Source organism: Neopsephotus bourkii, unplaced genomic scaffold (assembly GCF_033783945.1).
Source record: "Neopsephotus bourkii isolate Nb327-2 ecotype Australia unplaced genomic scaffold, CSIRO-AGI_Nbou_v1 NB_659, whole genome shotgun sequence".
Lineage (NCBI taxonomy): Eukaryota > Metazoa > Chordata > Aves > Psittaciformes > Psittacidae > Neopsephotus > Neopsephotus bourkii.
Window position 1 is genome coordinate 10,456,181 of NW_026901158.1, and position 12,277 is coordinate 10,468,457.

At 46.2% G+C, this 12,277-nt stretch overlaps 1 protein-coding gene across 1 annotated transcript in view; it reads right to left on the reverse strand.

Moving 5' to 3' along the window:
- EXD3 (exonuclease 3'-5' domain containing 3) overlaps positions 1–10,220 on the reverse strand; it is a 162,408-nt gene extending 152,188 nt beyond the window's left edge. Inside the window, 3 exon segments of the mRNA XM_061353050.1 lie at positions 4,484–4,651; positions 5,927–6,094; positions 10,069–10,220. Coding sequence (XP_061209034.1) covers positions 4,484–4,651; positions 5,927–6,094; positions 10,069–10,188 — 456 coding nt within the window. The 5' untranslated portion in view covers positions 10,189–10,220.
- Positions 10,221–12,277: the final 2,057 nt, after the last annotated feature.

The following is a 12,277-nucleotide window of genomic DNA, read 5'->3' on the forward strand; positions in this document are numbered from 1 at the left end:
CCTCTGCCCACAGGCCACCCACCTTCACCAGATCCTCCAGATCCAGCCTCTGTATAGCTTTACATTAGCTGCACATTCACACCTCTTCTCCAAGAGCCCCCTGCTTGACAAGAGCCCAGAAATGCTGGCAGGAGGAGCAGAACTATGATTCTCCAGCAACACCAAGCTCCTCCCCAACCACTTCACCAGACAGATGCCCACAGCCAAGTTGGCTCCAGCAGACACAGTGTTTGGGAGCAGGCAACAGAGTGGTCCGTAGCCACAGGTTGGCTACCTCTGTTCTGGAGCAGGCAACGTGCCCCTAAAGCTGTCCTTTAGCAGCAGATAAAGTTAATAGGAAAAAAGGAGTGAGACTGACCTCATCATCTTTACATAAGAAACATCCCCTGCAATGTTTTCTTTGGGTTTCTTACCGATTATTATGCTCAATATGAAAGAAACAAGGAAATTCAAATGCACACACAAATACAGTAAGAGTTGAACAAGCCTCTGCAAATAAGGTGGTGAATGGGGAAAGAAGCAACATCAGACCTATTTTCCCTGGCCTGAGAACAGCTCAAAAGTCAGAATGAGGAAAGCCAAAATCTGAATGTATATTCATGAGCTCAATGAACCTGAACACTGATTTGTATCGGCAGCCTTACCAAAATGCCCCATGTGCACTCAAGCACCATGTATGAAGCAGCACCACAAACAACAACATCTCTAAATCGGTGTTTAAAACATCACCACACTGAAAATCCAAGGTCATGTTGGTGATTGGATTATGCATTTCTACTCCTTGCATCTTGATGTTCCTTTAACTCTTTGGTCAAGCATCCTTTTTACTAAATTATCAAATTACCTCTGTATTTATTGCTGATAAACCCCTTGTATTCTGTGTCTACAAAGCTTCTTCTCTGGGTACATAACTTACTTTATGATGAATTTTAACAACTGCATTTTAATAGGTAATCCACATTATCTTACTTGAAAAAGCAGACATTGACTGAGTTTAACATAGAGAATCAACGTGCATTGTTTGTAGAAATGAAGGGATGAAGCATTAGTGGGAAAAGGAACCTCTGCTTTTGAAATTTGGGTAATCTGGATGGACAACAAGCAAAAACTACATTAAAAATTAGATACTCCCCATCCCACTGAAAGCTCAGCCCAAGATTCTTGTTTAAGAACCAGACTGTTGAAGGGGAGGAAAATGCTGCTGGTCACGATACAGAGAGTTTGGAGTGGGAGGTCCCAGGCCCAGGAATATTCCTGGTTGTCAAAGGCTAAAAAGATTATTTATTGTTTCCTTCCTAAACCCGGCTCCGCTGCCACCTGTTCTGAACTTACTATAAAGCTGTTAAACAAGATGAGAACGTTGATGCTGACTGTGAAACAAGGCTCGCTGTCCCTGACCCGAGCGGCGCTCGCTCCTGCTCCAGCAGCACAGGAATTTGATGTTGCTCTTTAAGCACAGCTATCTTTTTACCTTTATAAGCTGTTTAAAAAAATGTAAATAAAATAACTCTGTGGACAATAGAGGGCATTCATCCCACAGAAAGACAGCCGCCACCCTTAGACATGAAATATCGCAGCACATTAAGTCATGAGACCCCGCTAATCAAAGCTGACAGGGCCCTGAATGTGATTTCTGCTGAGACGCAGCGATATCATGGGGCACTGAAGCATGCACAGCCTGCCAGACTGCCCCTGTTCATGTGACAATGGCTTTTATTCCCAAAAGGGGCCTGCGAGTGACAAGAGTTCCCTTTGTCTTTAGGCTCCCGCATTCGCAGCGCAAGAGAGGTTCATTCAACCAGCCCCAGACACTCTTTGAAAGGCTGAAGTGTAACATAAGATGACCATGAAACACTAGCTTGCCTTCTGCCTACCCCTCATTCTTCTCAAGCACAGCCTGGCCTATTCAGGGCCTCTCTCAGACTCGCTCGCACTGCATTACCCCCGGTCTGCTGAATCCCCACATTGTCCCGGCCCCACCAGCAGCCATCGCCTGCCCCACAGAGCGGGCTGGAAGGACAGCCGGGGTGGAGGGCAGGGTGCACCCATGGCCTGGCCTAGGGGCTGCAGGGCAGGGGACAAAGTGCCACAGTTCACCTGGAGCCACCCGAGCGGGAATGGAAAACCCTTTGGTGTCTTCATGCCATGTGGGCCATTAAGAGCAGAGCCCGGAGCCCCTCAAGGCCAGGAGCTGCCATGATCCTCCTACAGCTGCAAACACCATTCACAAAGAAATGGATAAAACCCCCAAATGCCTTCATGGGCCAGACACCTTGAAACCCCACTTACACGTCCCTGCTTTTTCCTTTAACTCTCACTGCATCAATCTGGTTTCCCGCAGCATGGGAGCACCAGTGCCATCCGCTGGCCAGTGCTCTCATCTGGTGTCTCCTCACCACAGCTACTGTTTCAGTTACACTGGTAAGTCAGAAAGAAGCTACCTCCACCTGCACCGTCTTCCATCAAGGAGCAGTGCTCTGCCCCAGCCTGTGGCACTCCAGCAGCCCACAGCAAACCCCCGGCCACTGCAAGCAGAATCCCAGAATCCCAGACTGGTTTGTGCTGGAAGGGACCTCAAAGATCATCCAGTTCCAAGCCCTGCCATGGGCAGGGACACCTTCCACTAGAGCAGCTTGCTCCAAGCCCCTGTGTCTAACCTTACCTTGAACCCTGCTAGGGATGGGGCACCCCTGATTCATAAACCATCTCAGCCTTTGACCAGCTCTAGCAGAACAGGGCACACAGTGAGCGCTGGATGTGCTTCAGGAACAACTGACCACCATGAATGCTCCCAGGGATCTCTGAGATCTCATTTTCTGAAGAGATCTTCCTGCAAAACCTCTGTGAGGGAAAGGAGCCTTAACCCACAGGGCAGAGCTGGGAACTATGGTTTGCACACCACAGTAGGAAATACATCAAAGCAGCGAAGGGGATAACGCACTGTGGCATAGATGACTAGTGTCTTATTGTAAACAGAGCAAGGAATTAAATACTGACAGCAAGGACTTGTAAGGATTTCTGTCCTTTCAGGTGAGAGACAGAAGAGCCAAAATTCCTACATGTGAATCTGCCTTATTGCCCCATCTAAAAGATGGGAAACAGCGGCACGAACAGATGTGCTGCAGAACAGCCCACTGCAAGTGCTCCAAGCCTTACTTCCAGGGTTTCTGGGGCAGTTGCTGTGAAATTAGGTAAGATCAGTCCCCAAGCGCAGTAAAAGATTTCCTGTTATTCTTGAAGATAATTCTATTCATCCTTCTGGCAACAAAACAAAAGCAGAAGAAAGTTATGGCTGAGGGTAGGCAACAGTTGAGGTTTCCTGTTCTTCACACTGGGAATGAGCAGTAAATGAGCTTTTCTGTGGAAGAAGGAACAGAAAAACAATTCTACACATACAAATAATTCAGAGCTGTCCAAAACCAGATCTAGAAAGAACTGCATTTCTAATGAAAACAACACATATCTTTGAGCCATGAACTTAAAGATCACACAAGTACAGTCAATGTGTTTCTGTCAGGATTTTCAAGCACGTTCAGAACCTCATTGAGTAAAAGGTTAAGTTTCAAGCAGCTACCTGGGAACATCTAATCACATACGAAACATCCTTGTTTCATTATTCAAATAAATCAACAAGAAAGAAATTCCACAGTTTCCCTTAGGAATTCAGCTTCACTGAAGAACATTTTGAAATGCTATTGAATTGCTTCTTTTGCTAAGCAAGATCAAGCTGCTCTGCACCAGAAGAGTGAACCATCTTCCTCTGAGATGAATAAACATATGTCTTTTGCCTTAAAAAAACCCAGGCATTAACAGTATTGTAGCTTACTCATGGAAACACCTGCAAGGTTCCAAGATATCCCAGTGATGCCAGAGGTGATGCAAATACTCTACAAGCACTCTAAACCACAGGGTAAAACATATCAAATTCATGGTTGGGTGAACTCCTGCTAGCGTCAGCCACCCGAATTCAAATCCATGAGTACTAACACGTTGTGAATACAAGCATCAATGGTAGAGAGGCTTCAAAACTCCTCAAACTGGGACCACTTTGGTTAGGGTAATCCTGTGGGAACAGAGATTTCCCAACCCCTCCTTGCTGCAGGCAGGCTGCAGGTAGCACAGCAGGTCTGCCACCAACTACTAAAATCCCTTTTCCTTCATGCCAAGGAGAAGGAAAACAAGAGAACACAACCATCCCCTTAAATTCTCCAAATGAAACCCTATCCACCTATTACTTTCAAAGGTCAAAAAAGGGCTGAGGGAAGGATTCACTGGTATTCTGTACTCAGCCATTAGTAAAACCGAGGTTGAACACAGCCTGCTCCTGTCCATGGAAGACCAGGCTGAGCCGCACCATTCACAGTGTGCAGCTGCTGCCATGGAACGGAATTCACATTGAAATGCATCCAAAAAAGAAGGACACAGACATTAACAGAGAACTGGGGAGCTGGGAAGGTAAATGCGTTTGAAAGACATGACCCACCTCTTTGTAATCGCCCTTGTGATAAAGATGACTGACATGTCCAAGCAAATAGTTCCGGTCTGCTGTATGGAGCTGGTAAATGCTAATCAAAGGGTCAAGAAGATTAGCTGGGCACTGGGCTAGTACTCCCAGCACACGGGCCTGCAGCTTCTTCAGCTTGATGCCAGACTGGAAAAGATGATAATAATAAAAGCAAATCAAAGACAGATTTAATAGAGATGGCTACAATTCAATGGCAGTTGAAAACGCAGCTTGTTTAAACAGGGGAATAAGCCAATTCCTTGGGAAGGGATTCTCCAATTTCCCCATGGAGTCTGCAAGCAGAAATCAGAACAATATGATCCACATTTTTTTCACAGCATCCAATTTAAAATCATGAAATGTGTGCAGGATAATTCTGGACAAGGCACATGGCCTTGTCCAAAAGTAGAATATGAAATGGAAAAATGCCTCCTTTACTAACACAGCTCTGCAGAAACCTTCCCCTCTTGTTCCCAGCAGAAAATGCTTGAATCCAACACCTCCCCTCAAGGGAGATCTCACCTATCAGGCACAGGAATTCAATTTTCATTGCCAGGCTTGCTCCTGGGAGCAAGAAGGGCAGGAAAAGCAAAGCATCGTCAAAAGACGCACAGATACAAGTATTAATCGTTGTATGCCTACGCGACCATTCTCTTAGGACACAGGAATTGCAGTGCCACTGGCACTTCACTCTGCAGATACTTTCAAGGGCAGAGCTCAGCATCTAAAAGGAGCCATTTGGAAAAATGGGAACTGAAACAACACAAATATAGAAGTATCTTTGCAGTTCAGAGTCAGAAGCATATAAAAAAGGGAAAATCTCAGTAGGACACAGTACATGAAGGCATAAGGAATCGTAAACATTGGGAGGTACAATCTGATGACACAACGTTACAAAGCTAATCATTCAGCTGCTGAAAAGCCATTACTGCTCCATTTTCTGCATTCCACATGATAAAAGATCCCCAGCATATGGCAGGAGTTAAGCAATCCTACAGTAACTGGCTTCTATTTGCAGAACTGGAAGAACATACAGAGTGGGTTACTGCAATTGGTTTTATCCTGACAGCAGGGATGGGAGTTCCAGTGGGAAAGCCTCCAGCCCAGCAAAGGCAGAGAGACCAACGCTCGATCAAAGTGGTTTGATCTGAAAAGATGGAAAACCCAGCTTGGAAGGCGACACAGCTTCCAATGCTATTTTGTTTTCAGGCCAGCATACGACAGATAACATCTCAGTATGAATTTCACACCTCCTCACACCGTGGTTGTATGAGACACCAGGATGTATGAGATGGATGTATGGACATGTGGATGCATGAGACATCAGACCATGGGATAAAGTGAAACTGGGGACACTTGAGGGATATGAAAATCAATTCTCCTCCCCTTTCTCCTGGCTCTCTTGCTCTCTCTTTTTCTAACCTGTTGAGCAGCAGGATGCTCTTTTATCCAAAGCTGCAGCTCTGTGGTGATGTAATACCCGAGGGAATGCCCCTTCCCCTTCCAATCACCGCTGCCCTCCAGCATGTCCAGGAGTCCTGCCAATGGGTCCTGCAGTCCTGCGAAGCCCCGCCTGACTTCTTCCTTGAGCTGCTGAGATACAAACCCGCATTGTCACGTACAAAGAGATTAGTGAATCCTCCCTGCCCCCAGCCCAACACAAAGCTTTATTTTTTTTAATTTAATCTATTCAGAGAGGTAACTGTTGCTATTCAGCCACCATCCGCGCCTCCAGTGACTTTTCATGTCATTACAGATTCCTTCATGGCTCACTGCACCTCAAACCCAATGGGAAAAGCAGCAATTGTCCACACTAATTATCCCATAAAGACAGAGAAGTTGTTCCATGGGGCAGACAAAGGGGCTTGGAATTTGGGGGAGGGGGAGAAAAGAAGGGAGCTGGAGAAAGGGGTGTTACTGGGAAAACGGCAATACTGAAGGTAGATAACCCAGCTCAAAACCTGCTCATCTTCTAACAGACCTACAACCAATAAAGCACATAAACCCCTCTGCCTCACTTCTGTACCGCAAACTTTCATATTTGACCTTACACCCACTTCAGCCACGATGCAATAACACTCCTCACCGGAACAGGAAAACTGGTGAGTATTGAAATAGTTGGATTTTACACACAAGACTAAAAGGAAAGAAATGATTCTCTGGTTCTCTGAAATACCAGAGTTTGAACTCTGCCATCCTGCAAATCCTGCTCTTTCCCTCCAAAGCTACCTGAGCAGGGTACTTTCTGCTGCCTGCCCCATGCCCCTGCGCACCAGGCACTGCCCTCCTCCAGGAGTCTAAAGGCCGTACACAGCGGCTCGGAACATGGGAAAACTCCAGGCCATAAATCTTAGGAATCCCGGGGTGATGTGTTTAGAAATGTGAAGGAATTGGCCACTCACTTTGTGAATGTTAATAGGCTACTTACTACCCATCTGGTAGAAGTGATAAATTAGCAGTACGGAGCAATATCTTGATAATGTTTACATTAGAAGTAGTTTCCAGGGAGCTTGGGGGGTTGGCAGGGTGAAGAAGTGGCATCCTCTGGTCCCCACACAGCACCTTTCACTGCATGGTACATGTACTGGCGTGGAGCAAGGCAAAAGCAGAGACAGAAAACAAGAAATCACTACGAGCAGCTGCTCTCTTTCTTTTCTGGCAAAAAAGCGAAATCCCAAAGATGCTCATTCCCGCCAGCAGCCAGCACTTGTAATTTACTGTGCATGGCCCCAGTCGCAGCTTCCAATGGAAACAACTTTTGGAGAACATGGAAAACAAAAGAAAACCTACAGAAAATTTGCCAATGAATTTGTTCTATTTTATTCATGGACATTATTTACTGGAAGGCAGCTCTTTTCCATAGTGTCCTTCATGTCTGGAAAAACCACAAACCCCATCGTTTACGACAGACGCTGCTTCTTTCTCACTAGATTATCAAAAGCAGTATGAAAAAGCTGATGACTAACAGAGATGGGACTTCAGATAACACATTTCTCCCTGTAAGTATTTTTCCCTGTGGCAAGAATTTGTGATGTTAAACACAGGGCTCCAACTTCACTGCAAGATTCAGCAGAAGGGAAAGGCAAGCTCTTATTCAACCACAAATATCCAATGCAACAGCCAAGGGAAAACAGAGCAACTCACCAACTAAATAGCACTGTTTCTAAATAGCTTCTCTTCTCTCCCCCCTCACCTCAAGCCCCACTTCAGCACATTGAGACTGAACAAGAGCTTTCACCACACTGCTCAGCTCCTCCTTGGGCTTGAGCCCAGGCTTTGGCAGGATGGGCTCTAGCAGACACCAGCTCCTGCAAGAGCATGAGTGAGCCAGCACTTACACAACTGCCTGGGAGCATTGACTGCTGTTATCTACACCGAGCCTTGACTTCATACCAGCTAGACTTTGTCAAGCAGGGAAAAGCCTTCTTCAACACTTCCAAGCGATCTGAAGGCTTCAGCTATGGTCTGGATAGTTTGGGCAGGAGGAAGCAAAGTGAAAAAGGAATGAGACACTTAAACGAGTGAGGAAAGAGTGCTGTGCTGCCTGCCTGCATCTCTGCCAGAGAAGGATTCCTCTCAAACATGTAATTGCCATTTCCATTTCAATTGATTCCCATGGCAGGGAATGCTCCTTGGGGGATTTTTACAGCCTGACAGATCATGGGAATAGGAAAATTTTGCTGATGCCCAAACTACATCATCCTTCATTCAGTTCTGGTCCCTTATTTCTAGTGACACAGAACTGGGCAGTCTGTTGATGCTTCTTGGTTATTCCAAACCTGCCCTTTCTATGGAGGAAATGATGGCTTCTCATAGCTACGTTCCCGAACTGAGGTTAGATGTGTTCCTTCTGCTCATGGTCACTGATCTGAGGCCAGTGGGCTGGCTGACTGACACTAGTGGATAGACAGCATTGACTGACATTCACACCCAGCCAAGGCAGAGAAGCTCCCTGCCCTTTCAGTGGCAATGCAGCAGACTGAGGTGTGCTTAAGGCAACTTCCCTCCATTTATTTGAACCACCCAGTTGGAAGTGTTCAAGGCCAGGCTAGATGGGGTTGGAGCAAGCTGCTCTAGTGGAAGGTGTCCCTGCCCATGGCAGGGGGTTGACACTGGATGGGCATTAAGGTCCCTTCCAACCCAAACCATCCCATGATTCCATGATGTAAGCAGCAGCTCAGAGGGCAGCGCACCAGCTGCCTCTGAACAAGGTGTTTATGCTTGCTGCAGGTGGAGGGCTTCTCTGAAGGGTGGTGATGACCTGAGCATGGATGAGCCCATCTCAGTGTCAGTAACACTGGGGATGTTCGTGCTGTGCTCCCTACCCTGGGGGCAGCTGCTGCTATGCCACCGCCTGGCTCCACCACAGCCCCCCTCTTGCTTTCCCTGTGGTTCAGAAACACATCCTCCAGGCACAGATACACGCTCTTGGCCATGCCCTGAAGGGCGGGCCGAGGGGGCCAGGCACTGAGGAGCTGCAGCCCGTGCTCTGCAGACCCACACATCCCACTGGGATAACCATTCCCGAAACAAACCAAACATGTGAGTGTTACTCATGGGGTTCCTCAAGCTCTTCCACCCTCAGCAGGGAAGCTGTGGTGCTCCTGCCCAAGGACACCTCAGCGAGAGGCTCTGTCTTTTCAGGGTATTTTCCTTCGCAATCCACACACATCCTGGGGATTGCAGTGCAGAGACTGTGATGATTCCTCTTTCCCACTGCTGTTCTGTGGCATAAACAGCCCTCAAGGCCTGACAGTATTTTTTTCCTCTAACTCTAATATAACTTGACAGAAAGGCTTCAGAGTTGCTGAGCTCAAGCCTATGTCTGTGATGGACCATTTAGAAAAGCACCTCTTGCACTGTGTTTCCAGTTGTTCAATCATTCCAGCTGGGAGCCACAGACTACCAGTAATGCAAAGTCTAAGTGTGGCACACAAAGAGAATGACTAAACACTCCAGACACCTAGGATGGAGCACGTACTCCAAGGTACTCAGCCACACAAGACACATTCCACACAGTTCTGTGGTGAGCTGCAGGTCTGGGGTCTTCTAGGAAACCGTTTCTGCTCAGAACCTGCCTGGACAATGCAGGGTTAAACATGGGAAACTCCCCACTGAGCTGATAGATCCACTGCTTGTGTTAGTTTTCAAGCTCCCAAATTTAGATTAAGTATATTTTACTCCCTATGAGAAATTGCCAGTAGAGCCCATAGGGTGCTGTATCAAAAGACAGCACTGATTTTAGGGAGTGTAAATGGCATTCACCACTCTAAATGGCAAACCCAAACCGAATCAGAGAAAACGGGAAAAACACTTTGACTATGAAGGCTTTGATATCATTCTACCTGGCAAAGAGCACTTTTCTATGGACTTCAACCCTAATTTTTTCAGCTACTAGAAATATTCCTCCCCTCCCCCACAGATCCTCCATTTAATGGACAACAAAAGTGTTTAAAAGAAAACAAAAGCAACTTTGATTTTTTTCTCCCCTGCTCTGTAAGGCAGCTCCGTAAACTTCAGCTCTTTTCTATGAGCCCGAGCTGCTTCACATCACACAGAGCTACCTTTTCTTTTCACTTGTTGCTGCAAATGCAAAAGCTCTTCCCCTGTGTGCTGGAACTGAAAGCGATCATGAAGAATTGCAGGTCTGACCTAAGCGTTCTGCGTCTGGACATGCTCTGCATGCAGTTATTAACTGCAGCGTGAAGGGCCGGCTCAGCCTTACCTTCTCCATCTCATTCTTTGTCCAGAGGAGCTGAAGGGCTTTCAGCAATAGCAGTGGGTCCCGGCCTGGAGGAGGGAGGGAGAGAGGGAAAAAGGGGGGAGAAAAACAAAACAAAACAGATTTATTGGCTCTGTACAGGCAGCCCAGACACACTGGGGCATTGTTCCACCCAGGAGAAATCAGCTACTCCATGCCACTGTGTTTGAAACCACCACCCTTCCAACTGTCACTCAGGATTAAAGTGCTAAAATCCTCACTCTGAAACCCTCACAAAATAACAGACATCAACTTTAACTAAACACCCGCATGGGCTCCAATACTGAAAAGTTGTACTGGTGCATGAACAACAGTTTGCTGCACCCAACACATTCCTTCCTCTGTTAATATCAAACCAAAATGGTCCTTGAAGAGGAAGCATCTTGCACAGGTTGGAAAGGATTATCAACACACTAATTTGTAATGAAATGGCTCTAAGTGTTTAACCTCACCACAAGCTGTGGATAGAAGATGCAAGTGGGTGAATTCGGGAAGCTCGGGCTCTAGGTGCTTGGCAGTGTGTGTGTGAGCCCAGCCAGGCCAGCCAGGGGGCTGGGAGCAGTCCGGGTCAGATGTGCTCTGAGGAAGGGGAAACATGAAATGTGGCTGGGATTAGTGGCAAGGCTGAAAAATAGCAATCAATTATTTAAAAGGATGTGATTTGGAATTTGTCTCTTGCCTGTAGGGACAGGCCAAGGGGAATGGCTTGAACCTGCCTGAGGGGAGACTGAGCTGAGCTCTTAGGCAGAAGCTCTTCCCTGTGAGGGTGCTGAGGCGCTGGCACAGGGTGCCCAGAGAAGCTGTGGCTGCCCCATCCCTGGCAGTGTTCAAGGCCAGGTTGGACACAGGGGCTTGGTGTCCCTGCCTGTGTTAGGGGACTGGAACTGGATAAGCCTTAATGTCCCTTCAACCCAAACCAGCCTCGGATTCAATGATTCTATGATCTGTTCTAATTCATACCAGTATTATTCATCATACCACTATTTCTGAACCAAATATTTTTGGATATTTCATTTTAAAAGCAGTAAGAATTTTGATATCTGTTTCTATTTATTTCCCAATCATTTACTTACGAAACCATGACTCAGAATGTTCTGAATGAAAAATCTTCTACTGCATCAACAGTTTAAATGTGAAGAATGAATTTAGAAGTATGAATGAGTTCTCCAGAAACACCCCCCGTGTATTCAGTGAGCATCTCCTCTTATATTTTCATAAAGCCAAAAGAAAAACATTCAACTGAAATGGAAACACCCTTTCAATCACCTTCTGCATTCTACGGTTCCTAAATAGCTCATTTCCAAGTGGCAGATTTCTTGCTGAGTCTCCTCTCTCACTTCATATTTCAGGTCACAAAAAGCTACTTCAACTGAGAAAAGCTCCACCTCACCCAATCCCGCACTGAAGCACGGAGTTTATGAACTAGTTCCAGTAGCAAGACGATTGCTGGTCGAGCCAAGAGCACAACAGTGTTCCCCTTACCCAGAACCTCTGGGAGACAGCAGCCAAATTAAAAGTGCCACATTTACAATTCAGAAGATATTATTTTCTCTCATCTCTGGTTGTTCTGAAATCCTGAACTCTCCAAACACCCCTGTTCCTGCTACTGCAGCTCCTTGGAAAAGTCTCTTTTTACAACAAAACAGCAGAAAATCCAGATCTCTCCTCTCCACAAAATTAGTGACTAAACATCAAATTCAGCCCATGTGTGAATGCACATGCAGATATATATATATATGCATATATATATACACACATCCCCCCTCCTCTTGGCCTGGCTCCCAAATAAATTTATACACACACAGGAAAAAAAGGAGCCTGCAGCCCAGTGTGTAACCAAATACACTGTAAATCTGAGCTGTAATTAATGCAGTGACCAAGCTGGAATGATACAGGAAATGAGAGCAGTTAGGAAAGCAGTGGTTTGCTCCAGATCCAGCCAATAATTCAACTTGTTAAAAAGCTTTCTAAACCTCAAGCAAAAAAACAAGCCCTTTTCTTACGTGACTTTT